The 27,873-nt window shown below is 42.6% G+C and overlaps 1 protein-coding gene across 1 annotated transcript; it reads right to left on the bottom strand.

Annotated features, from left to right (window-relative positions):
* Positions 1-904: 904 nt before the first annotated feature.
* STAG3 (STAG3 cohesin complex component) lies at positions 905-26,656 on the bottom strand (the record flags this gene model as incomplete). The annotated part of the gene is made up of 33 exons (XM_081089910.1): positions 905-1,319; positions 1,562-1,621; positions 2,722-2,806; positions 3,116-3,217; positions 3,491-3,665; positions 6,016-6,173; positions 6,273-6,401; positions 6,648-6,796; positions 7,505-7,606; positions 8,346-8,482; positions 8,606-8,774; positions 8,917-9,009; positions 9,092-9,172; positions 9,680-9,767; positions 9,871-9,941; positions 10,063-10,263; positions 10,516-10,605; positions 10,731-10,823; positions 11,068-11,171; positions 11,362-11,467; positions 11,621-11,735; positions 11,997-12,104; positions 12,432-12,511; positions 12,718-12,816; positions 13,295-13,418; positions 14,237-14,310; positions 16,915-17,066; positions 17,492-17,696; positions 18,219-18,295; positions 19,232-19,328; positions 24,344-24,460; positions 25,056-25,158; positions 26,484-26,656. 33 exons carry the CDS (start codon positions 26,654-26,656, stop codon positions 1,311-1,313), a joined length of 3,726 nt encoding a protein of 1,241 aa, XP_080946036.1. The 3' UTR covers positions 905-1,310.
* Positions 26,657-27,873: the final 1,217 nt, after the last annotated feature.

Here is a 27,873-nt window from a genome sequence, read left to right as displayed (position 1 = left end):
AGCCAATCAATGATTCTCTCTCACCACTGATGTTTCTCTCTCTCTCCCTCTCCCATCCTCTCTGAAATCAATAAAAGTATATTTTTAAAAATAAATAAATAAGCATAAAAATAAAAGGAGAGACGGAAGGGTTTCTTAAACCACAGAAGAAAATAGGCAAAGTAGAAAGTGACAGTGTCTTCATATATTTGATTGCTTGTCAGAGGGAAAAGAGAGACCAGAGGGCAAGAACAAACAAGTCAGAGTTTCAAGGAGGCCAATTTCCAAAGGTTATTTTATGGCAGTTTAGGAGAGAGATGATGGCTGCAATGAAAAAAGAAATAGATCAGAGATACATTTTAGAGAATGACTTGACAGGACTTGATGAGAACTACCTGGGGAAGGCAAGGATGAAGGCGAAGGTGATATCAAAGGCTTGGATTTTAGGGTTGGACATTTAGAATAACTTCTAAGCTACCTCCTATCTCTCAGTTTGAGAGTCTATAAAATTTCAAATTATTACAGGTGTTTTGGGGATGAGGACATGAAATTACCCCTGGAAAGAACGCTTACATGAAGGATGCCAAGATATGTGGGATGGGCTGGCCTGGCTTCAGAGTAGATGGGACAGAAAGGCCCACCCTCCAGCCTATCAGGATACTTACTACCTTTCCTCTTCAACCTAAACTGTTCTCAGTAGATAAATTTAGTCAAAGGCAGCCAGTCTCTCCCGAACTTCTCTGCCCCACCCAGTTTCTCGGTTACCAAGCAACAGATCCTTGAGAGCCAGTATACTACTACTGAGCACCTGGGGTGTGTTCAGTGTCATATTTACACATTGGGCCATGGGGCTGGGCAGGGCCATTTAAGACACTAGCAAAGACCTGATCTCCATCAGTTTAATAATCTCAAGCCACACCTGAGAACCAGCTGATGCAAACATATTTATTGAGCTAATAATCAGGCACAAAAGAGGCTGGGAAAGATGTTCCAAAAATATAGGAAAACTGTTAGGCTCTCTCCATTCAACTCAAATACCTTCACTGAGGTGAAGCCCCCACCCCTCTAAACACAGCAGGGAATAGGCACTCCGCTCAAACATAGAGGGACAGAGCCATGGTGCATTAGGAAGGATGGGACTTAAGGCTTCTCTATGACAACATCAGGGAAAGCATAGGTTAGAAAGGCAAAGCCCATCTCTTATTTCCCTCAGAGACCAGGGGCAGGGCCTGGAAGTAATGATTCCTTTTGCTTCCTTTTCCTGTTTGCCTTTTCCAAGTGGTTATATTGCTGAGGTGTCGGGTGGAGATGGAGAGGGGCGCAGAGTCATGTCAGAAATCCTGTAGTGAGAAACAAGAAAGGCACAGGGCAAAGATATGACTGCATGGTCCTACAGATGACAACTGCCCTCCTGACTTCCTCCCAGGGCTACTCCTAAAGCTCTGGACACAGCTGAGCGGGCAGGCCATGGGCTGTGGCCTTTCCATCTATCTGACAGATACACAAGTTACCTGCCAGAATCTCCCAAGGACACACAACTCCTCTTACCCTGCCTTCCACAGTCTGTTTTGGGGCCACTCACCTCAATGTTCAGCTCTGTAGAATCTAAGAGGTCCAGCCCAGGCTCATGGGGGGGAGAGTGCTAGAGAGAATGTGGTCAAAAGTCAGAAAGGTCCTTCCCTAGTCCCATCACACTGCAAACAATCACAAGGTTTCCTGTCCAATAACAAGTGCAAGGGCTGCAATAGGTCTCTGAAGCAGCCAGGAAGGGAAGATTAGCAAAAGCAGGGTGGGCAGGAGGTTCAAACCTAGACTTCCCAAAGTCATCAAAGAAGTGCCTCTTCTTCTGACCTGCAGACTAAGTCCCTTAAATTCATTCCATTTTGGAACCTGAGAATGGAATTTTCCCTGAGGGGATTTTAGGAAAGACTACAGAATTTTAATAGACACCTTGCTCTCTAGTCTCTGGTTTAAATATGTCATTGTCTATTTCTTCCTCCTGAGCATAAGACCTCCGTTCCTCTGCTTAATTCCATTCTTTCTCCCTCTTCAAAGAACAGATAAGAGAGCAGAATAATATCAGCAGTGGACACATATCCTTTTCAGTTTATAATCCTTTCTGTATTTTTTCCATTTTGAATTTTGTGTAAAAGCTCCATTTTAAAGATGAGGAGGTTCAGAGGGGTTAAGGAGCTAACTTGATAAAGTGGTGAAACCATGCTTTTCCTACTAGACTGGGAGCATTTCCTCCTGGGGAAGCAATCGGGCTGGGGTAAAAAGGGAGTGAGTGGAGGAACAGACTGGGGCAGCCCTCTAAGAAGACAGGAAGGAAGGTAGGATGCCCAAGTTGCCGTGCCTGTGCTCATACATTATGAAGAGACTTATTGAATGGGCTGCAAGGTTGGACTAGGTGACCTTCTATCTCTAGTTCTAGAACTCCTTTCACTTCTTAGATTCAGAGGAAGAATGCTTATTTGGAGATTGAGAGGGGGAATGCTATTCCAGTACTTTTTGGTATTTTAAAATTTATTTTCTCTATTTCTTTAATAAAGATAAAGTCCTAGCAAAATGCAAAGCAACTTACAAACCTCCCTCCTTTACTCTGTGATACTTTCAAAAAGTCCTAAGTAACGTTCAGAGACAAAGGCATCATTAGGACTGATAGAGCAGAATCACTCTAGTTTCTCTTTCTCATATTTGCCTCTAGTTCTAGAGGGAGAAGGGAATGCTGGGTCCACTCACCTTGTCTAGATCTTGCCATTCTTCACCTGACTCATGCTGAGTTTCTACCTCTCCTCTGTCTTCGTCCTCTTCCATAAGGCTGAGTCTGAGGGCAATGGTATAGAGGTTTCCAAAGTGTTCTTTAAAGGGCCCGGAGAGTGTCTCAGAGGCACCCCAGGGGAGCAGGGGTAAGCAGTAAATAAAGCAGGGCTTTAGGTTCCCATTCCTGCTTTAATCAGCAGCCCTACCCTTATTAGTTTTACATATTAGGGTTCCACATTATATTAGAAGGAAATGTTCAGTGGCTAAAACAATTCCAAAAAGCATCAGCATAGAAGCATTGGATAAGGGGAGAATCCCTTCATTGTGGGTAACAGATCTGAAGTGAAGATAGAAGATGAAAAGAAAAGCTCACCGAGTCAGTTGGTTACCCAGACCAGGACCTGAAGGGTTGAATGGAGTCTGGGAATGCCATGGACTCAAGAACTTTGACCTCTGGGTGCCTGAAAGGAGTTGGCTGTTGGGAATAATGTAGGATCAATGACAGTAAATAAAAGTAAAGGTAAAAAGAGGTAAGGTGGCCAGTATTAAAGAGGAGAAAAGCTCAGAGTATAGGGAAAAAGATAAAATGTAAAGCTAAAAAAAAAAAAAAAGGAGGAGGACGAGGAAAGGATTGCTAAGGACCCAAGAATGAGGGAGTGCTGTAGGGGAGAACAAAAACAGTAAGACAGAGATGGCAAGACACCAAAGTGGCAAATCAGACACCCAGATTCTCTCCCTCAGTCCTCACCGTTGGGTAAACTCTGATTCTGAGTTGCCTTCTTCTTCCATCTCTTCCAGCCCCTCCAAGGGCTGCCTATTCTTCACAGCTGTGGAGGTGAGGGTGGGTGTGGGGGGGATGCTGTTCAGCTGTAGGCTTTCCTCATGGGATGAAGAGATGTCCTCTCTGTGCTGCCTGGAGGAGCCTGAAAAAAGCAGATGTCCATATATTAACTGTAGACCAGGTACTGCCACAAATGTTCTTACTTTTCAAGACCTGCCCAGGATTTGGTTAGAAAAAGTTAAGAAGGGAATGGAAAACCTATATGGCCTCATTATGTTATGACTAAAATATGAGTGCAGCCCTATGTACTAACAAGGCTTACAGAAGTACACATATCTAGCTCTTTCCATCTCCAGCTGCCACCATGTAAATATTCACATCTCCATTACCTTTCCTTCTTATGGCCATGCTTGCACAAAGAAACCAAGAACCTGGAAAGTGAACTGCTACTAGCTTAAGTGGAGGACAACAGGAAAGAGCCACACCCATGAGCTTGTAACCCCCGAGAGGAAAACTTGGGCCTCCAGATGGGTTCTTCTAATCTCCCCAGCCTATTAATAGAGGCACTCAACCCTTGGGCACCTCCTCTGTTCCACCTTCACTGGCTTCCTTAGCCATTCAAGTTCACATCTTAAATAGAAACTCCCAAATTCATTCCAGCTTTTGCCTCTCCCCTGATTTCCAGATTCCTATCCCCAGCTGAATGTCCAACATCTCCACCTGTAATAACATGGCTAATACCAAAGCCCTGATCTCACTCATGGCCTTCCCATCTCACTTATTATCAATGCCATCCTTCCAACTGTTAGGCCAAAATTCTTGGGTGTCATCCTCAACTCCTCTGTCTTACATCACACATCCAGTTTGTCAGGAAGTCCTATTAGTGACATCTTAGAAATATATCCAGTATCGGGCCATTTCTCCTCCTTGCTCCAGTCTATCATTTCATGAAAATTAGTAACTTTTGTGTTTCAGAGGATACCATAAAGTAAATGAAAAGACAACCCACAGAATGGGAGAAAATTTTAGAATATCATATCTGATATGAGACTTGTATCTAAAATATATAAAGATCTCTTGCAACTCAACAATAAAAAGACAAATAAACCAATTTTAAAAGAAGCAAGGATTAGAATATTTCCCTAAATAATACAAATGGTCAGTAAACATATGAAACATGCTTAATATCATTAGTTATTAGGGAAATGAAAATTAAACCGCAATTCATTACCACTGGGAGATAAGTAAAATAAAAAAGACAGATAATAACAAGTATTGGAAAGAATGTGGAGAAACTGGGGTTCTCATATGTTGCTGTTGGGATTGTAAAATGATGAAGGCACTTTGGAAAACAGTTTGGTAGTTCCTCAAAACATTAAACATGGAGTAACCATATGACTGAGCAATCTCACTCCTAGGTATAGCTGAACACATATATCCATGTAAAACTTGTACATGAATGTCCACAGCAACATTATGCATAAAAGTAAAGAAGTGAAAACAACCCAAATGTCAATCAACTGATGAATAAATAAAATGTGGCCTATCTATACAATGGAATGTTATTCAGCCATAAAGAAGTATGAGGTACTGATATATACTAAAGCATGGATAAACCTTGAAAACATTATGCTAAGTGAAAGAAGTCAGACACACGAGGCCACATGTTATATGATTCCATTTACATGAAATGTCTAAAACAGGAAAATTCAGAGATACAAAGTAGATTAGTGGTCTTGCCTAGGGTTGGGGGATGGGGAGAGTGAAGAATGACTATTTTTTTTAATATATATATTTTTTTATTAAGATATTACATATGTGTCCTTATCCCGTTACCTCCTATCCCCCCGCTCATGCCCTCACCCCCCTGTTGTCCATGTCCATTGGTTAGGCCTATATGCTTGCATGTATGTCCTTTGGTTGATCTCTCCCCATTACCCCCACCCTCCCCTACCTTCCCTCCAAGGCCTGACAGTCCAATCAATGATGACTAATATTTTTAAATGTACACTAGAAAACATACTAGCACACCAAACTTGTGATTTCTAGGATATCACTTAAGATCAGACTATATAAGAAAATCAGTTTAAAGAAAAAACCTTAGGTAAATTATATGATAGGTAGTGATCTGAAGGTAAAAAATCATGCAAGTTGTGTAAAAATATTTGAAATTTGTAAAATAACAGAATAAAAAATGTTAGGAAAGGGCACTGCAAATGTACAGATTTCTTAATTCAATCTTTGGTTTCATCATTACTTTCTAATTGATTTTTCATAGAGGTTTGCTATTTTCAGTTGGCTAAATAGACCCCGATAAAAATTAGTACCCTTAATGACAGTAGATGTTCAATGAAATATTTTTTATTTAACCAAAAGCAATAGTTTGAAGGAGGCTAAAGACCATACGCTTCTTATCCAGGTAGTGGCAATAAAGGAAGTAGTGCTGGGGACCCTGATATCTATACACACAGCATACACACACTGCACTTTACCTTCAAGGCGCCTCTTCTTGGAGTGGGGGTAGCCCTGAGGGCTGCCCTCTGTTGTGTTCTCTACAGGGCTGAGGGAGTGGCAGTAAGTGGTGACTGAACCCCAGGGGTGGCTGGGTGCCTGGGAGACACGCTGCAGACACTTTTCCAGGTAGGACAGTCTAAGCAAGGGGTGGGATGAAGAAGCTGAAGTGATCACTGGGCCCTCACCATCCCCTTCTTCCCTAATCCACTTCTTTATCCACTCATCCATAACTTACAGTAGCTGCTTGTCCTGATGAAAAAGCCGGGGGGAAAACTCTGAAAGGAGCTCCAGGAATGCTAGATTTGGAGGCTGACCGGAGGAGCCAGATGGAGGAAGCTCAGACAAGGAAAACTTGATGCCTTCCCTTGGATGAGCAGAATTATTTTAGGAAGATAGTCCCTTCCCACTTCCATCACAGAGCTGTCCAAGTATACCCTCCTCCTGTCCCCAGCTTGTCTCCTACAGCTACCCATCTACCAACTCGATTGCTCCTTCTCAACGTGCTTATCCTCCCCCCAGGACCTTACTCCCAGCTCTCCCTGATAAAGGCTTTGGGTTAGCCCTCTTAGGAATATTCAAGAGCACTGACTTCCAACTAATACTGGCTTACTTGTGTAGCATGACCACAAGGTCACGGTTCTGTAGCTGCTGGGGTCCAAAGCTCAAGGCAAACCTCCGTGCTAGGTCCCTCATCTCAATGAAGGCTGGAAGCTCATTCAGGCCCTGGGGCCCATGTTCCTGCAGCAGTTCTGTGTACAACTGTGTCCAGGAGACAGGATACATTTGGGGGAACAGGTGGAAATAGAGAAATAGAGCATCCCCTTCTTTGCCTAGAAATTCTAAAGGACTTTGGATGTTGCCATTTACATTTACTCTTTCTTTCCTCCCAGACACTATCCCTACTCCTGACCCCTGCAGCAGAGAGAGCCTTCACCTCTGCTCTATAACAATAAATAAAATTGTGTAGCAACCAAAGGAGGTTAAAGAGAACAGATTAAAAAAATTAGAAATTCCCTATCACTTTATTATTGGTACTCCTAAGTCCCAACTAATAGTTAAATTTCTATTGAGTTAGGGTGGAAGCTGCCTGTCAGTTAAAAAATACTTTCAGCTCTAGCCGAGCGGCTCAGTTAGTTGGAGCACTGTCCTTTGCAACAAAAGGTTTTGGGTTCGATCCCCCGTCGGGGTGCACTGTGGAGGCAATTGATCAATGTTTCTCTCTCACATTGATGTTTTTCTTTCTCTAAAAGCAATAAAATTATCCTTGGGTGAGGATTAAAAAAGAAAAACTTCCTATGTGTCTAGTAGTTATGAAGGAGACCTTCATGTAAAGCAATAGTGAAAATAAATCAGAAAGTTCCTGCTCTTAAGGATTTCATATCCTAAAGGGCTGGGGGTGGACAGAGAACCTGTATCCTATAGGAAGGGCATGTCATAGTTTTGGGCACTCTAGGCAGAAGGAAGTACCTGCTTCAGGCTCAGCAGCAGGATTCGGGAACAATGACTTCGGTCCATCTGCCTTGCTCTAGTTAATGTTTCCTTGATAATGTCACCATAGTCACTGTAAAACTGAGGGAGAGGAAATGGAGAAGATAGTGTTTGACTACAAGAGAAGACCGTTTCTTCTTCACATTCCTAATTATGTCTCCTTCCAAAAGTCAATCAGGTAGGGAAACAAATCTACGTATAAAACAACTTAGACTAGACCTTATCTCTAGCCAAGAGTGTAAAACCCCAAATAAATAAGAGTTTAGGCAAATAAATAAGGGAAGAAACTCTGCTCTGAGCCCCTTTCTTGGAGAATAGTAAGCCTGCTAAGCGCGTACTCTTATCCAGCATTTTAAGTCTTTACTAGTTTTCTCACACTACTAGACGAGAAGCTCCATGAACAAGGAACTTTGTCTATTTTGTTCACGGCTTTGCTCTTAGTGTTTGGACTGGTGTTTGGCATATCTATGTGCAAATCAATGCAATGGTGGGTTGAGGAAACTTGAGATTCACATCTAGATATCATGTGAAAATTGGTCCCTCTTCCATTCTTTGTTTTCCTTCCTAGATTACCCCATTCCATAGATTGGGTTCACAGAAATGGATATGTCCCCTCCAATGAATTTCTTCCTCCCAAATACCTTCCCCCCATAATTATTTACTATGAAATCTCTTTTCTTTGTTCCTTATTCTAAACTCCTATTGCCCTTTCCCTCCTACTTCTCCCTTAACCGTGATACCACAATCTCTCCCACTCTCCTTTCTGTAATGCTACAGTGTCTGCATTCATGCCTGTGATCAGCTTGGTGCCTCATTGTACCTTGTTATAGTGTTTGAAAACATCTGAGGCTGCATCCATTTCCAACACCCCAAAAAGCAACAGCTTGCAGAACCCAGCCAGGAGGCGGCGCCGCTGATGCAGCTGCTCTATCTGTAAATGATCCTCCTGGGAATGACCTGGCTCATATCAAATACAGAATGGAAATATCAGAATCATAGATTTAGGCCTCTTGTCCTATCTGCCTGAGGCAGGCCCAAGCCCTAGACCCTTCCTGAGCCCCAAGTAAAGAATCCCTATACCCTTGACCATTTCTCCAGGCTGGATGAAGACGTGGTCCATGAGGAAGCTGGCTAGCTCAGACTGGAGAGTGGCTTCAGGAAGAAAGACAAGGGGCCTAAGGAAATCGCGTCCCCCCACAATCATCTGAGGGCTGAAGATGATGAGTATATCACTTAATAAGACAAAAGCCTGTTAGGGAGAAAAAAAGAATGCTTAAAAAGGACAAAACATTGATCAAGATCAAAATTACACAACTAATTTCTCCTTAGAAAGGGATTCCTCAAACCATAGAAAGACTTGTCTCCTTGGTCCCACTTGATTAAATGCTCACCTGTTCCTGGATTTCAGGATCCACATCTGAGAGGCAGCTCTGGCAGAGTTCACAGAAGGCTACCATCCTGCCCTTCAAAGTCAATAGCTGTTTCTGTGGAGACAGTGGCCTCAGGGGAAAGAATGAAGACACAGGCTCCTTCATTCCCATTCCCCCTACTCAGACCCATATTCACCTGGGAAGCACCTGATCCAGAAAGGTGGGTTAGTGTCCAGAGAATGGAAAAATAGACAAGAGTCAAGGCTGGCAGGATCACCTGTAACAACCAAATGTTACAAAAATGAGGGATGGGTCAGGAGAGTAAGGGGAAGGTAGGGAGGGGGAAAGATAGAGTAAGGAAGGGAGAGAGAGAAGGGAGAGGTACACACAAAGCAGTAAAAAGAGGCAAAAGGGGGAAGGAAGAGAAAAAATGAGATTAGGGGAGATCTAATTCCTTTTTTTGGTAGAAAAGAAGTGGTTTCAGACAATCTTCAGATATTATTATCCTGAGTAAAAATGTCACCTCTCCCTAATTTATTTGAAGTCCTTTATAATCTCTCAGTTTTATTATCCTTGGCTCTCAGGAAACTGAAAGGATAGCTGTTTTTAGGCACTGGAAAGTATAGTACACCTTCCAAGAGTGAAATGGAAGGACAATGCACATGTGATCTTCCTCCTTTGTGGTCTAATCCACATCTCTGGAACTGGAATTTCCTGAGAGAGTTAAGAGATGGGGCCCTTAAAAATTCCTCTCTGCCTCCACATCTCCAACTTGTCTACTTGCCTGGCGAGGAACCGCTCCTGTGTCCACAGCCTTCCGGAGGAGTCGGAAGCATGGCTCATAGAGCTCCCATCGAGTTAGGTCATGAGCACTTGAGGGGGAAAGAAGGAAAGGGAAATGTTATACCAGAACAGAACAAGAAGAGTCAACTCCGTAGAAAACAGAAGAAATTGAAGAGGAAGGAAGAGGCTCACTTGTAGAAGGCAGAGAGGCGCTTCATAGTGGCTGCCAGACTGTATACCTCATCCTCATCTAGGAAGGACGACTGAGGACGAAAGAAGGTCCACAACTGGATTTTTCCCCAGGAACTCACTGATCCAGTTTCCCTGCCTGTGGCCCTCTCCCACTTGAGTGTGGTGTGTCCCTGTCATTCAGTCCACTCCTACCTGCAGCAGCTCTTCAAGTTCTTGCTGGAAACGGTCAGTGAGTAGATCCACTAGTTGGCTGCGGGCAAAGTCCACTCGGCCAAAGAATGTGAACTCAGGATTACAGAGCAGATAGAGGGCATGAGCTCCAGCCTCAAGCACTGCTGGGTCTGCGTGCTTCACCATGACCTCCTGAAGTTGCTGTAAAAACAGCTCCAGGTGCTGAGAGAAAAAAGGGGGCAGAAGCTAGTGCTGTTAGAAAGTTGGGGAGGACCACTCTTCTGGAGGGGAGTATAGCTGAGGGAGGTAAGAAATTGGGTTGAAAGTATTAAACTTCAAAGACAAGATACCTAAGAAAGGGAAGACTGATTTTTCTGAAGCCCAGGCTTTTTGAAAAGAACCAGATACTAGCAGTAGAACCTTTGGCCCTAACAGGGAAGCAGCAAGGTAGAGGAAATACATCTTCCTCCTCACCTTCTCTAAGCGCCTGGTGCAATAGATGTTGAGGTCAAAGTAGTTAAGAAGCTGGAGCAGGGGAGCAACCTTCTCTGCATCAGCTGAGAACTGTGATTGAGAGGGAGACCAACTTATTAACTAATATATTGTTAATTCTTACTCCTTTTCCTTGCGAGAGACCATTTTCTTTTCACCCTGTCATTCCCAGATGCTGAACAGTGGGGCAGTTCTACCTTGGCCAGGAGCTGAGGTAACAGGGGAATGAGGTGCTCAGTCAGCTTCACCTTGTCATCCACTTGAATCTTACGTTCTTTAGGGGTTAAGCCCTGGAATTAGAGTCATTTGGGGGTGTGGGAAAGATGTGGAGAAACACTGGGTCCAGAGGGCATGTATGTGTCTCTCTCCTCCCCACAATCTTATCTATTTAGGAAGGAAAAGAGAATTCAGCTCCCTTCAGATTTTTTTTTCCTGGAAATGAAATTCTTTGAGGGGCAGAGAAAGGATAAAGATGGATAATACCTGTCTGGATGTAATATTGCCAATCAACCCACTCCACCCCTCATGCCATACCTTCCTCCCAGTGACCCGTCCCACAGGCGGGTGACCCTCTGAAGCTTGCCGAACACTGGACACAAGGATTTCTATCAGCGTGCTCTCCTGCACATCGCCCAGGTCTGGGTTGGCAGGAGGATGAAAACACAGAATCATAGATTAGCCACCTTCCATCTCCGCGTCTTCCCCCACCCCTATGCCGCCACTGCCCATTACATCTCTGCCTTTTACAATACAAGAAAGAAATATCTCTTGGTTTCCTACTAGGAGGTGAAAGGTACCTCCCACCCCTGGCTACCATATGATACGAACTCTGGTCCTTCTCCAGCAGCAAGCTTGTCAGACTCTCCCAGTCCTTCAGCTGAGACCCTGCACAGTCCCACAGGCTGTCTACTAAGTAAGCAGCATGGTCATGGAGCTGTGGAAGAAGGTATACATTAAGCTACTGAAGCTACATTATAAAACTCTAAGAAGTGGCACCATGTCCCTCCTTCCTATGGTGCCAGCTCCCATCCTTTTCTTTCTGCAGCTCTTATGGACAACAGCCAAACAACTCCTTCCTATACATCACCTCACTCTCCACAAAGAAGGACAGCAGGAGGTGGAAGAAAGTCCTCTGGGCGTGTGGACTTCGGCGCCGCTCTCTCCCACTCACTGTTCTTGCCTCATATTCAGGGTAGAAGAGCCTGGTTGAATGGACACAAGAAAAAGGCACAGCATGGGAAGAAATAATCACCATAGAGAGAAGAAATACTAGTAAACCAAGGAGAGGTATGAAAAGAAAAGAGGTGCAGACCTAAGGAAAGCCCTAAGGAGTTGAGAGGGAAAAAGACTCTGAGAGAGACTTTAATAGGTATGGGGCATTCTTGGCAAGAACAGCAGCAGGTGAGGGAGAGAAAACAACAGAGGATGGTGTTAAAGAAACACATGAAAGGAGCCCCACTCACTTCCAATACAGAAACTCCCCCGCAGCACAGGCCAGGGCTCGGTTAGAGGCGTACACAACAGGGTAGATGCTCTCACAGTCTGCATCTGTCAGCACCCCTTCCATGTTCCTGTCAGGAGCAAAGGAGAAAAAGCAGATGGATATGGATGTAGTCTTCTAGCACAACTAAGGATAGAAACAAAAAGATGCAAAAACAATGAGTGTTAACTCACAAAGTACTTTTAAATGAAGTGTGGAAGTCAGAGGAGTATGGAGAGAGAGAAGATAGAAAAATTTCCCCCTGGAATTATTGCAACTTAGAAATGATCTATGTCTTTTAACTTGCACATAAGGAAGAGTCAACCTATGCTAGATGGAGGGACAGTACCCTGGAAAGACCTGTCTGATGGAAAGGTAAGAGTTTGAGATGCTTGCTTCCCCACTCCCCAGGACTCACTTAAGGATAAGTATTAGCAATCTGACAGCCTCCACTGCCACATCGTACTCTCGGTCCATGACCATGGAAACCATTCGGTCCTGCAAGAAGGAAAACATTGATCGAAACCTTACTGTATCCACCCCCCAAATCATGTTCTTTTAGAATTTGAGGTTCCTAAAGAAAGAAGCAGATGCTGGGATAGCTACAGATACTAGTATATCTAAGCAACAGAAATAGAAAGATGAGGTGGGGAAATGAGAGCCACAGGAAGGAATCAAGCACGCAAGTACTGTCCCAATTTTACCTTGAAGCGGCTGGTAAAGAGTTCTAGGCGTGCAGTCAAGTCCCGGTTTCTGTACAACTCTTTCAGAGCCTTCAGGCATTTCAGACGAACCTCTCGATGCTATTGAGGAAAACGGAAGTATGACTGACTACTCCTCTGCTCATCCTCACTGTGCCTCTGTATTTCCCCCTGCCTCAAATTACTCATTCTGAGCCTCAGTGTCCTCTATACCAAGGATTCTGAGACCTAAAAGACAATGAACAGCTATCTTATTATTTAAAAAATAAAAGGATCACAGCAGTACTCAGCAATCACAATGAGAAGGATCTCTGGTTATCACCCTAGCACCTGCATTACCAACCCATCAATAATGTTCTTTACTTTCTCCCCTTTACTCTGGTTTTGCGGTGTTTTATTCCCTGGATAGGTCTTTCTCCCTTCTTATCCTACTTCCGCAAGACAAGGTTCAGGGCCTTGATGGGTTGGTCACCGATGACTAGTGAGACACCTAAGTGGCAGGACTAGGAAAAGCTGAAGTGTCCTAGGGCAGGGAAAAGAATGAGGGGAATAGAGGAAAGGCAACTGACTCAATTCTCACCTTATCATGCAGGGTCCAGCCAATATATTTTAAATAGCTATCAGTGAGGAAAGAGCTACTGTAGCTTTGCATCCAAGACCCGAGCTCCTCGATACAGATAGCACGAATCTCAGGAAGGACATCCCTAGGCATAGAGAGATAAATTGTACCTTATCACCTTCTCTCCAAATTCACTTTCCATCGTACCAGATAATCTCCCTGCCATAGAATTTATTTTCTTGACTAAACACCATGTACCATGCCTTTCATTAACTCTTCCCGATGTAAATATGATAAAAAGTAAACATTTTCCTTCTGTTACCAGCCCATAAAATAGTTGATCTTATCCTCCCTGCCCCTTTTACAAACTGATTTTGGAAGTTAACTTAACAACTGGCCCAATAGTGTGTGTGTGTTTTACCTCCACTTCAAGAAAAGATTAAATTAGCTAAAGGGTTCTGAAAAGGTACAGGCTAAAATCTAGATAAGAGTGAGAAACAAATACAGATGAATTTTTTTTTTTTTTTTTTTACTTAATTCTACCCGCCTTTAAACAGTATAAAACTCCCCACCTTTAGCATAGTGAAACAGCAGGCTGGGGTTGGAAAAGGCTTGCCAAGCTGTACACCCTCAGAAAATCCCTGCCTTTTCTCTCTCTGCTCTTATCCTCTCAAGTCTCTAGCCCCAGGACATGGGAGACAGGGAAGGTATTGGATAAAGTTGGAGCAGAATATTCAGCAAAGCCCTATCCCCTTATTTTCTTTCCCAGAAGAGCTTATAAGATCCTTTGTAGATGGGGATAAACTAAACCTTACTAATCTAACATATTTGTTAGTTTTTGCTCTAGCTGCATTAGTTCTAAGACTAAACAAATAATTCTGAGTTAAGGAGGGGGCCTTGTTACTTCTATAGACTCTCTAACCAAGGACCAGCTGCTTCAACGAGAAGAGCCCATTAACCTACCTGTACCGATGTACAAAGACACCTCTGAAGAGGGCATTCATCATCCCCTCAATCTCCTCTTGGTGCTCTTGGAGCTGGAGGACAGGAAGGAACAGGTCAATTTCTCTTGTACGCCAGCAATACAAGGCCACAAAAATATTTTAAAAGTATGGCTTACACCTATTTTCTATTCATTACAGAACAGTCTGAACCTTGGTATTTTATGTTCCTTTTAAACCTAATTCTGGAAGAAACTGTATAGTCAACTGCTACCTCAGAGGCTTATGTTTGGAAACAGTAGTATCCCCCTCTGCACCTGGCTATTTTTACCATCTTTGGCTATTCAGAGGCCCTAGCTGGTAGTTACATTTTTTTGACTAACAACAAGTGAGAAAATGAAATTTTAGTAAATGTAGTCTGTTTGATAGAAGATGTGGAAGTAGCAAAACATGAGAAGGAAGAGATTACATCAGGGGTGGGGAAAGTCCGGCCGTATAAAGCCAGGAAATCATTTGGTCTTGCCTACCAAGGCATTAGGGGTGAGTTAATTGTTTGACTAAATATAGCAAGCTAATTTTTAAGTTGATAATTTTGTATGGCTATGAATGATGTTATAAATATCCAAATGGCCCTTGGCAGAAAAATGGTTCCCCACCTGTAAATTTAAATCAATGGTTCTGAACTGAAGGCCCTCCCCAGGGGCATTTAGCAATATTGGAAGACATATTTGGTTGTCACAACTGGGGGTTACTATTGCCATCTAGTGCTAGAAATCAGGGATGCTGCTAAGCATCCTGCAATATCAGGACAGTCCCTGCAAATGTCAACAGTGCCACTATTAAGAAACCCTAGACTGACGAATAATAGATACCAAAGAAAAAGAATTATAAGGAGAATTACAAGGATTACAGGGTATCAGAACTATAAAAGAACATCCTTTAAGATAACTAACACTAGCTCTTCAATAAGTCAATATGTATATTGTAGGAAAATGGGGAGAGGCAAAGGTTCTGTTTAAGATTAAAAGAGACTTAAGACACATAACAACCAAATATAACACATAGTTCTTAATTAAATCATGGTTACAGCTAATCAAATATAAAAACCATTTGGGGAACACATGGGGGAATTTTAATATAAATTGGAATTAGAATCTATTAGGGAATCATTGTTAGTATTTTTGGATGTGAAAATGGTATTGGGATTATGTATAACTATGTCATCTTTTAGAAGATATATTTAAGTCTTTAGGTAGAAATACCAGTATGTCCACAATTTACATAAAATAGTAAAAAAAACAAATGAGCAAATATTAGTTGTTAAGTCTAGATAATTTGTATATAGTGTTTGTTCTAGCAGTGTCTCTATTTTTCTGAATTTTTGAAAATTTCAAATTTAAAAGAAAAAGGAAAGGGAGGGGGGAAGGAGGAAAGGTAGATAGATCATCAGTACCAAATTATATAGAAGTTTGGAAAAGGGAGATTGAGAAAAGCTCATTGGCTATAGGGATTAGAAAGTCACTGGTTTGAGAAAAATGAGAATGGAAGCTAGGCAGCAAAACGGATTTAGGTGGATATAAAGATAAAGTTAGGAAATACTTTCTCAAGAAGAGTAGAATGAAAGAATGATTCAAGGGCTACATATAATTGGAGAGAAGAAACAGTGGGGAGAAAGAGATTAAAGACAAAAAGGGGGATACCTGATGAAGCAAGAGCATAGAGAAGTAAAAAGAAAAAGACACTAGTGTGTTCTTATAATACAACGTGCCTAAGATTTGAGATAGAACTAATACATACAAGATTTAAGAGCATACTCACAGTGAAAGCTGAAAGAAAAAATGAGGGAAATAAAAAGGTTCCTTCTCTAATGATTTAGCACAGATGAAATCTTTGGCAGGCTTGGGAAAATGATCAATTGGTATAGTTAGACTGGTGAGTTCTACCACCTCATGGTGGGGAAGTCTCAGATACCAAGGGAGTGTGTGTGTATGTGGCAGGGGATCAGTGTCTAACCTCATAATGGATACAGCTGTTTAAAGGTTTAATCAGTGTTAAAGATTCTGTTAGGGCTTATGTCCTCCAGTGGTCTTTTTTAAGTGCCAGGCTAGGCAACTTACTTATCTCATTTAATCTTCATTAAAAGGTAGAATTATACCCTTTTTAAAGAAAAGGAACTGAAACTTAGAGGTGTTACACAAGACCATGGAGCTAGTAACTAATTGGAACAGAATTTAAACTCAGGAGTTACTGAAAGGCCTGTACCCTTTCCATTCTTTAAAAACTTGGCTCCTCCACATCAGTGGTTGGCCTTAGTAATCTTGTGGTGACCTGTTTATTGTATACTTGACAAGAACTTAACTCCTTGCATGATATGTAGGCACAACACCCAAACACTTCTGATAATGAATGCAGACAAAGGAAACTGAGCAAAAGTGGAATTATAGAGAATTCTAAAATTTACTCTAAATTAGAAATTATAATAATTGAGCCCACATCCCAGAAACAAGATGAGCATGCAAAGACCTCTGACAGGATGGGTCTATTAAACTATTGCCAGTCTCCATTTTTCATGATCTGAAAGGGTGCTTGGGGGCCTGTGCCTTCCAAGAGAAAAGCGCTTGGGGACTGATAAGGCGGGCTGTGGCAACAGTGAATGAAAGATGGAAGAGAGGGAGGGAAAAGGCAGGGAACACTTCTCACCTCTTTGCGTTTCTCCCACAGGCTCTCCAGCCGCTCAGGTGCTCTCTGTGCTGGACCCTTATTTCGTTCAGCCTCATACTGACGCTGACTGTTGTCTTTGTGCAAACTCAGTTGGAGGGCTACTCTTACCAGAGAGGTCATTAGCTTCATGGCTTTGAGTCAGGAAAAACAAGATAAGGCAATCATTACTTAAGTCAGGGGAGAGAGGGTAGGTTAAAAAAAATAAGGGAATAAAAAAGCAGTGAAAATGAAAAACTAGAGCAGTGTGGCCCTCAAATCCCAAGACTATTCTAGAGTGGACTTTTCTTTCTCCCTAACCCGATTTGGCGTTTTTAAATACTCAGCATATTCCCAGTAGTGAGTTATGAGAAACATAGTAAAGCTGGAAATGGTCACTGTGTTCCACCCTTTTGTACAACTCCACTAGTGAGAAACTAAATTGGAATTGGGATAAAAGAAGCATGGCCTTGAAATAAAGAGCTAAGATGCAAGTACAAAAGAAGATCCAAGACTGGAGAACAGAAGAAAGTCCTAACAATCCACAGGAGAACATTTATAGAGTAACATGAGTGCTCACCAGCTAGGGTACTAGTGTGACGAAAGGCGCGGACTTGGGAGTCTGACAGGCCAGTGAGCAGGGAGATGAGGTTATCCATAGGGAAGCCATCATAAAGCAGGCTGTATTGGCACTGATAGACCAATGTTCTCACAAATTCACAGAAACTACCCTGGAACTTCTTCCAGGATGGACCTGGAGCTGTCAGAGGATAGTCTCCTGAGTCCTACAGAGGGTTTGAAAAGAATGGGAACTTTATTACCAGGTCTATGAAGCCATAGGGACGTTGGATGCCAAAACCCAATGTACAGTCAGGTCAGTGTAGCTTAGTGGTTGAGCAGCGACCCATGCACCAAGAGGTTCTAGTTCGATTCTCAGGGCACATGCCTGGGGTTGTGGGTTCGATCCCCAGTAGGGGGCCCACAGGAGGCAGCTGATCAATGTTTCTCTCTCATTGATATTTCTTTCATTTTTTTCCTTCTCATCAATATTTCTATCTCTCTCTCTTTAAAAATCAATAAAAGCATCTTTTAAAAATCCAATGTATAGTAAATATATTATCTCTGTTATACCTCATTTCTTGCTTTCTCAAATCTAGAGGCATATTCAGATAATATCTATGGATCCCTTTTGACCCCACAAGATTGAACTTCTAAAAGCTATCACATTTCCCAGAATCGAAAGAAGGGGATAATGAGTCTTGTGCTTTGAAATGAGTAGCATAATGATCTTGGTCTTCTCTTTCCACCTCATTAAACTGTTCTGTTAGGTGCCGGATGATCTCCGAGTTGGACATCTTCTTGAACATCTCAAGGGTCACAGTGCCTAAGGAATGGAAGAAATGAGGTATTTACAAGGAAAATAACTGAACACCATGACTATTTTTATATACATCTGAAGATGCGCTAGGGAATATATTGAAAAGAACTTAGGTGGGGAATCAGAAGACCCAAATCTGCTATCATCTAACTGTATATCTGCAACCATTCTAGAAAACCCAAAGGAATCAAGCAGTGGAAAACTGCAGTTATAAAAAATTCCCCCTCCACTCCACTCCCCCCCCAAAAAACAGATTCTGGATTCTTATAATACAACATGCCTAAGACTACCTGGCCCAATAAATTAGGTCAAGGCCTCTGGTGGCCCATAGCTTCAGCGAAGAAATATGCTCTGAAGTGGCTGAGAAATAGGAATAAGAAAATAAGCCCTAGCCAGTTTGGCTTTGGATAGAGCGTCAGCCTGAGGACTGAAGGGTCCTGTGTTCGATCCGGTCAAGGGCATGTATTTTGTTTGCAAGCTCATTCCCAACCCAGGCCCTGGTCGGGGCTCATGCAGGAGGCAACCAATTGATGTGTCTCTCACATGGATGTTTCTCTCTCTCTCTCTCTCTGTCTTTCGCTCTCTCTCCCACTCTCCCTAAAAATCAATGGAAAAATATCCTCTGGCAAGGATTAACAAAAATAAATAAATAATATTTCATCTAGAGAGAGGAAGACTAAAAGATATCCGATGGGACCATTTTAATTTGTGAATATTATTAGTATGATTATTTTTCCACAAAAGGTCTTGTCTCCAAACCAATATAGTTCCTTACTGGATCTCTATTTACCAGTTAACAATATAGTTAAATAAGTGAAACTTTTCTTATGCTTTAACCTTCTTTCTTCATTTAGGAAATGCCTAATCCTACTCTTCTAAATGGAAGTTTCATAACACAGGAGCAGAAGACTAGAGACCAGAAAGGGGTAGGAGTTTCCTCACCTTTACAGCCACAAGATCGGATAAAAAAGTTAATGAGCTCCAGGAATCCTGAATCCTGGTTTTGCTTGTAGCTCTCCAGCCACTCATCCACCAAAGACTAGGAAAACAATATGGATGATTTATATTTTTGGCACTATGACAGACTATAAGTCCTGTGTGATCTTCCCAAGTGAAGCATCTAAATTTCTGATTAAATGTTTTAAAAGTCTTTTAAAATTTATTGCTGAACTGGAATGAAAGGTGAAATTCCATATGGCTAAAAATAAAGTGAAGGTAGCAATCCTTAGAGATAAGCAAACTGACTGTTGTTCTGAAGGTTTCTATTAAACCCTGAGAATCCTGACTTTCTGTCCAGATGGCTACATGGAAATCAGAGCATAGGAGATTGAACCTAAGCACTTTCCAAGAAAAGTATTTCAAAAAGGAGGCTCCTGCATAAAGCTAAGTCCTGCAAAGAGTCACATCCTTATGAAAGCAAGAATGAGAAATAAACCTACAGGTCAGAAGACGACAAGAAAACTAGCCAGCTATGACCTTAGTGTGAGGTGGAGAGAAAAAATAACTGTCCCTTGAGAATTCATAACCATAAACCAGCTCTCAGATCTAGATTTTCAGTCCATATTCATACTATCTATATTATCAGAATAATCTCAATTAGAGAATTTAATTAAAAGTGATTGTGGCGTATCCCCAGTTAAATGCAGATTCCTCTCTTAAAAACCCAACTTGAGCCCTAACTGGTTTGGCTCAGTGGATAGAGCGTCAGCCTGTGGACTCAAGGGTCCCAGGTTCAATTCCAGTCAAGGGCATGTACCTTGGTTGCAGGCATATACCCAGTAGGGAGTGTGCAGGAGGCAGCTGATCGATGTTTCTCTCTCATCAATGTTTCTCTCTATCCCTCTCCCTTCTCTGTAAAATATCAATAAAATCTATTTAAAAATAAACAAACAACTTTAGCCCTAGCTGGTTAGGCTCAGTGGAGAGAGCATAAGCCTGCATACTGAAAGGTTCCAAGTTCGATTCTGGTCAAGGGCAAATGCCCAGGTTGCGGGCTCCATCCCAAGTAGGAGGTGTGCAGGAGGCAGCCGATCAATGATTCTCTCATCAGTGATGTTTCTCTCTCTCCCTCTCCTTTCCTCTCTGAAATCAATAAAAATATATTTTAAAAAAACACACCCAACTTTAACCCAGGCCTCTAAAGAATTCCAACATACAGAGCTCCATGGAAAATGAGTGGATCATAGTAAAACCTAGTAAAGAAACAAGGCACTGAAAGTAAGAACCAGCAGGAAAAACAGACAGCAGAATTATATTCACAGACTTTAGACATTGAAGTTATCAGATTATAAAATTATTATGCTTACTATGATTAAAGAAATAAAAGAGAAGCTTGAAAGTAGACGCAAAGAACAATTAATTTTGAAAGGGACAAACAAAATTTGCTGGAGAAAAATAATAAAATTTAAAACTTCAATTAATAAATTAAAAGCAAATTGGACATAGCAGAATAGAAGATGAGTAAACTGGATGATTAAGTAAAAGAAATTATCCAAATGCAGCCAGCCCAGAGACCAACAGAAATAGTGAAGGAGCTATGAAGAGACATGGAGAATATAGTGAGAAGTTCTAATGGTATCTACCTGAATTCTAGAAGAAGATAATAGAATAAGGAAGAGGCAATATTTGAAAAGAATTTTCTGTAGTTGTTGAAAGACACCAGTCCTCAGAGCCTGGACACTAATGGATCTCAAACATGACAAAACATCCTATAAAACATCATAACACAAAAGCAAAAAAAAAAAAAAAATCTTAAAAACCGTCACAACAAAAAGAGATCACTTACAAAGGATTTGCATTTAACACAAACAAAAACATTTACAAATTAGATATGCACAAATGCATTAGCCTCTAGCCATATCTGGCTATTAAAATTAAATCAAATAAAAATTAAAATTCCATATCTATATGTGGCTAATGGATACTATAATGGAGAAAATATAGAACATTTTCATCCTTACAAATTGTTGTAATAAGCCAGGGGTCCTCATACTTTTTAAACAGGGTCCAGTTCATTGTCCCTCAGACCATTGGAGGGCCGGACTATAGTTTAAAAAAAAATACTATGAACAAATTCCTGTGCACACTGCACATATCTTATTTTGAAGTAAAAAAACAAAACGGGAACAAATACAATATTTGTATTTGCATGTGGCCCGCGGGCCGTAGTTTGAGGACCCCTGTAATAAGCAATGCCAACTTAGACTGATAGCTGACTTTCAATAGCAATAAGGGAAGTTAGAAGGCAGTGGAATAATATTTTTAATGTGCTAAGAGAAAAAATGTCATCTTAGAATTCTATACACATCAAAGAATCTTTGAAGAATAAAGTAAAGATATTTTATACAAGCAAAGAAATAAGTTCGTTAACAAACTAAAAGAAAGTTTAAGGGATAAACATTAGAAAACAAGAGAATGATTTTGTATGAAAAATTTGAGATTTTAGAAGGAATGATGAACAAAGAAAATGATAAAAATGTAGGTAAATATAAACAAATATTGTATAAAATAGTAATGTCTCATTTTCTGGGAGAGGAAGAACAGATACAACTAAAACACTGTACACTAGCATGTAAATTGGAAGGGGCAATTGGAATTAAAATGTGCTTAAGTATTTGTAGAAGATGTAAATATAAAAACAAGCAAGGAAAGGGGAAAAAAGAGAGGAAAGGCAGGATAAAGTGAAAGTACATAAAATGGTAGAAATAAATTCAAATATATCAGTAGGGACAATAAATAAAAATGAATTAAACTCTCTTGTGAAAGGAGAGATCGACAGAATGGATTAAATCCAGATATATGCTGTATGCAGAAGACAATTCCAAACATACATAGAAAGTAAAGAGGTAGAAAAAACACTAGGCAAATATTTAAAAAATAAATAAATAAATAAAGCTAGCCCTAGTTGGTTTGGCTCAGTGGATAGAGCATCGGCCTGCAGATTGAAAGGTCCTGGGTTCGATTCCAGTCAAGGGCACATGCCTGGGTTGCGGGCTCGGTCCCTAGTAGGGGGTATGCAAGAAGCAGCTGATCAGTGATTCTTTCTCATCCTTCATGTTTCTATCTCTCTCTCCCACTCTCCCTTCCTCTCTGAAATCAATAAAAATATATTTTAAAATAAATAAAATAAAGCTAATGTAAACATGTTAATACAAAACAATTTTTTGTCTTAATGTTTACAGATAAAGGAATGTCAATATCTATATATATAAAACCCTAATATGCAAACAGACTGAACAGCAGAACAACCAAACAACTGCTATGACGTGTATTGACCACCGGGAGGAGCATGTGGAACATGGTGGGCATCAGTCGCGGAGGGATGGTGGAACAGTTGAGCGGGGGCGCTGGCCCCACTCACAGCCATAGCCAGTGCCCAGTGCCGGTCCTGATCACTCAGGGCCATCAGCAGTTGTGAGCAGCAACTGCCAGCACTGAGGGGCAATTGGGACAGTAGCCGCAGCTCGCACCTGCTGCCAGCACCAGCCCCACTTGCACCTACTGCTGGCACCAGCCCCAAAGGCTCCGCACCATCAACAGGTACAAGCGGGGCCAGCGTCATCAGTGCATGGGAACGGCACTGGGAGCGAGGGCGTGGCGGGAGGGGCCAGGTGGGGGCATGGAGGATGGGCTGAGACCTGCTCTTTGCCCACCACAGCCTCATGGCCCACAGTTCCTTTCAAGGTGCACGAATTCATGCACTGGGCCCCTAGTAATACAATAAAAGGTTTGATTTACGAGAAAACAAAGCCTCAAAATGTTTAAGGCAAAGATGGGTATGAATACAAAGATTGTAATTGAAAAAGTCACCTTTTTACACAACTATCTCTGTAATTGATATATCAAACAGACAAAAAAAAACACAAAACCCCCTTAAACTAACGGTGGAAATATCAAAACAGTATCACATTTAACACTTCGATCTCACCTAAGAGAACACTCGACCCAACAACTGGAGAACACACATCCTTCAAGCACATGTACAATAGTTTCTGGAAAAGGACTAAATGCTGTCATAAAGCTAGTCCCCAAGTTTCAAAGACCTTATTTTCTAACTACAGTGCAGTAGCATTAGAAATAAATAACAAAAATATAAATAGAAAAATGCAATGCTTGAAAATGTTAAGCTTCTAAAAACTAAAAATCTACATTACATATTAACATGGGTGAATCTCAAACAATTAAAATAATTAAGTCACAGAAGACTATATAAAGAATGATTCATTTGTTTAAATTACAGAACATTTACTGGTGATAAAACTTTAATGTAAAGACAAGGAAATGATTAATAGAAAATTCACTGTAGTGGTTATCTCTGGGTGGTAAGGGGACTGTGAGGGTAGGGTAGAAGGAAGATATATAAGGGTCTCTATAGCACTATTATTTCATTTCTTCAGCTAGGGCTGGAGTTCTGGGTGATCATTTAAAATTTTTTACATACTTAAAAAATGTTTAATATACTTTCAGATGATAACAGAATTATAATCAGCTATAAAAAATGTGAGGAGGGAGCCTTAACCGGTTTGGCTCAGTGGATAGAGGGTCGGCCTGCAGACTGAACGGTCCCAAGTTCCATTCCGGTCAAGGGCATGTACCTTGGTTGCGGCACATCCCCAGTAGGGAATGTGCAGGAGGCAGCTGATCGATGTTGCTTTCACATTGATGTTTCTCTCTATCCCTCTCCCTTCCTCTCTGTAAAAAATCAATAAAATATATTTTTTTAAAAATGTGAGGAGGGGAAAAAGGAATTAGGTATAACTGTCAGTGAAACTAAAAAGTGATAAGGGTGAACAAGTTGCCACCCATATCCAAGCTCTCTTTCTAGATTATCCAATGCCTCTCCCTGCTTCACTGCTCTGTGATAGTTAGGAAAGGAACAATCTCTCTCATCTAAGGTCTCCCTTATTTCACTTCATGATCTTATCTGTCTTTCCGGATACAGATTACGTTCACTAAAATGCCCACGTTAAATCAAGTTTGTAGACACTTGTCCTTATCTTTTCACCCTACAAAGGGTGTGATGGTATGAAGAAACAGAGTGAGACACTGTTTTACCTGCATGTCACTTTTGGCACCTTTCACAGCATCAAAGAGATCACTGGCTGGGGGCTCTGATTCTTTCTGGCTATGACCACGTATCATTTGAGACCCCTTCTTAGGATGTTTTGCCACCTAATAAGTATAAAGAAATAAGGAATATTTTTTAAAAGTGACGTTAACATGTGGTTTCATCATCACATAGGTAGGCTTAAGCTGCCAATTATACAGCAGAGTTTGAGTTACTGCTTAGATCTGAAATAATTTTTATATTGTGAAAATTTTCTCTTAAAAAGCCCCTTAGCCCTATTCTTGTTCCTCTGAATCCTAATAACCCTTCTCTTTTATTCTTTTCTCTTCAAAAGTTGCCTTCTTCCTACTCTGTCTCTTAAAACTCTTTTTTTAAATGTTTTTATTTACTTCAGAGAGAGGACGGGAGAGGGAGAGAGAGATAAAAACATCAATGATGAGAGAGAATCACTGATCGGCTTGCCTCCTGAACACCCCCTATTGTGGAACAAGCCTGAAACCTGGGCATGTGCCCTGACCAGGAATCGAACCGTGACCTCCTGGTTCTTGGGTCCATGGTCTACCTCTGAACCACACTGGCCAGGCTCTTAAAACTCTTTAACAAGTCGTCCTTTCATCAAACATATCTCCTGAGCCTCTTCGAGATTTTCTTTAGCTGCTTCCCAGACCAGATTTGAAAACAAAAAATTGACTGACTCACAGGGGTTGTTTTGAGTGGTCGTTTTGCTGCTCTCTTCTTCATATTGCGTCTCCTGCTGTCTTCAAAGTCACTGCCTTCATCAGCTGACAAAGAATCACTATCCCTATGAGGGAATGTGGTTCTCCTTAAATACAACACCCCAGTTCCTCCACAGGAAAGGGTAAATAAATTATAATTTCTTTTTATTTCTAACTGTACCCCCTTCTCCATGAGAAAAATATATTCAGATTTTCTTCAGGAAGACATGAGCTTACTGTTAACCAGTAAGGACAAATTCTTAAAGGAAAACTCACTTGAATAAAGCAATGGCGATGAAGAATGAGAACCTAAAACCCTTTACTAATAGTCTCTAAATCTATACCAGTATATATAAAAGCCTCAGCGACTGTTACAACTGAACGACCAGTCGACCAGTCGCTATGACGCACACTGACAATGCAGGAGCCAACCTCCCTCCGCTGGCAAACCTCCCACCATCCCTCCCCCTGTCCGCAGGCCCGGTCAGACAGGCCCCACCAGGTGGCAGGCAGGCCCCCAGACCCTGGCCGCCCCAGCCCCGATGGGGACTGGGCGAGACAGCCCCAATAGGCTGGCCTGGGCCTAGGGACCCCATCTGCATACCCCCTACTGTGGAATTTTTATCCCATGTGCACGAATTTTGTGCACCAGGCCTCTAGTAAGAAAATAAACTGATATTTACTTAAGCAGGCAGAGGGATCACTGCTGTGTGGAGACAAGTGAGCATGGCTTGGGAAGTCATAGATTACTCATACATAAACAGGAGATTAACATGGGCCTGAAGTTAAATTCCACCCCTTGAAACAAATTCACATGTCTTACTGATTCCCATTAAGTTTATAACATAGATATAATCTGGTTCTCAATAGCAGTACTGTCAGAAACAGAAATGATTTGGAGGAAGTCAACTGAAATAACCAGGGGATAAATCGGATGTTTGCATAGGATTATTTTTTTCTGGAAAGATTAAAAAAATAACCTTCACAGGAAAAGCTCAAAAATGGTCACAAGTAAGGATAGTTGGACCTGTATATAAAATCCCCAAATAAAGCACTGAAGGACACCAACTGCAAAGTGGTAGTTGCCTACTACATGTCAGGCAACAAAGAACTTGAGTCTTCCCCTTCCCCTGCGTCCCCGCTCCCACCAGAGGCTGCCCGCGCGGAATATACACACGTGTTCGAGAAAGGTTTGCCGAGCTGGAGGACAGACTCAGACCAGCATGTGTTACTCCTGATGCCTGCAACATGTAGGACAGATAAAAACTGCCAGCAGCGCTGGACCGGGGCCCTGCTGTGAACCAGCAGAGCACCTTCTACTATGGCGTCGGTAAAACGACAGAGGGAGAGTTGCCGACCGCGCAGGCGAAAGCCAGACAAGGTAACAATTTTTTGCGCCAACTCCACTCACCCCTCTGAAGTCTGGTCCGAGTCCCTGTCATCCCAGGGCACATTGACATACAAACTGGAGGCAGACAGGCTCCTCTGTCCACCTCCCATGGCTCGCTGCAGTGGGGAGGACATACTGCCTGAGGAGGAGGAGGAGCTATGGTGCTGGGAGGAGGCAGGGCGAAGGGTAGGCATGGTGGTCCCGCTGGAGGAGAGAGAGAAAATAGCTCCGATCCTCCCAGCTACCCCTTTTCTTTCCAAGGGAACCGCTCGGAACTGGGGGGTCAGGGGGTGGGGTGGGCGGCACACACAAATAGACAGTCTTGACCTAAGGCACCAGGGCAGTAAAGGCGACAGATGCAGACCCGGGGCCGGAGCTGCTTCCCAAGGGCAGAGCAAGGCACGCGCCAGAGCAGCTGAAAGCGGACCCCACTCCCGATTTGGAAGCGCAAACTGCCTGGTGCAAGTGAACCAGCAAACACGCAACAAACAAACATAAAAATCGAAAAGCACCCAGACGTTCAATTTCTAGAAAGTTAGTACTACTTGATTCCACACGGAATGGAATGGGACATTTTTAACGAATTGGGGGCGAGGGGGCGGGGGGGGGGGAAGGCGCCATTAGAATAGGGCCAGAAATGCTGAAGGAATAAAGGAAAGTTCGCGTTCTCTACTTTCCCAGATGATGGTACTTCTGACCCTCCCTGGGATAAGTTGCTTTGGGCTGAGGAACCTTCTAAACGCTCACGAGACTATCAGTCTTTCAGGTACTGGAAATGGGAGAGGCCACTAAGGCATGGAGGAGGAAGGGGACAGGAGGGCGGGCGGGGAGCGCGGGTGGGGGCGGGGGAGGACCGCGAGGTAGGGGGCGTATTCTCAGGCCAAAGAGGAACCTCACTGCCTGGCCCCGTACAGCGACTTCTGGCTGAGTGGGGCTGAGGAAAAGTCACCGCCTGGGGTCCGTCCCTCTGACCGCTGGAATCACCCCACCTGCGACACAGGCGCCCGCCGCTTCCCCTCCGGAGGCAGAAGAATCCAGAAAAACGCGGGAAGGCGCGAGGTGCGTTGTGCGCAGGCGCGAGCCCAACGGTAATTGTCGCGAGGCTTGGCCGTGTGCGAGCTCGTGCTCACCACGTTCCTGTCACGCCGCTCTGGCAGCCTCGAGCGGCCACCAGCTCTCCCACGTGCTGCCCAGTCACGTGGACTTAGGCGCTCCAGCGGCCCAATTCAACCGTGCTCCACCCCGGCCCCAGCCCCTCTGCTTCCACTATCGCCCCCCCCCCCGCCCCCCACCACACACACACACACACACACACACACACACGCACACACAAACGCACGCACGCACACGCACCCGCCACACACACCATTGGCCGGGCTTTGCTAGTACACCAGTAGTAGCCCCTTCATTC

The sequence above is a fragment of the Myotis nattereri genome (assembly GCF_964212035.1).
Source record: "Myotis nattereri genome assembly, chromosome: 4".
NCBI classification, from domain to species: Eukaryota; Metazoa; Chordata; class Mammalia; order Chiroptera; family Vespertilionidae; genus Myotis; species Myotis nattereri.
Note: the sequence above shows the minus strand (reverse complement) of the source record. Positions and strands in the feature narration are given on the sequence as shown.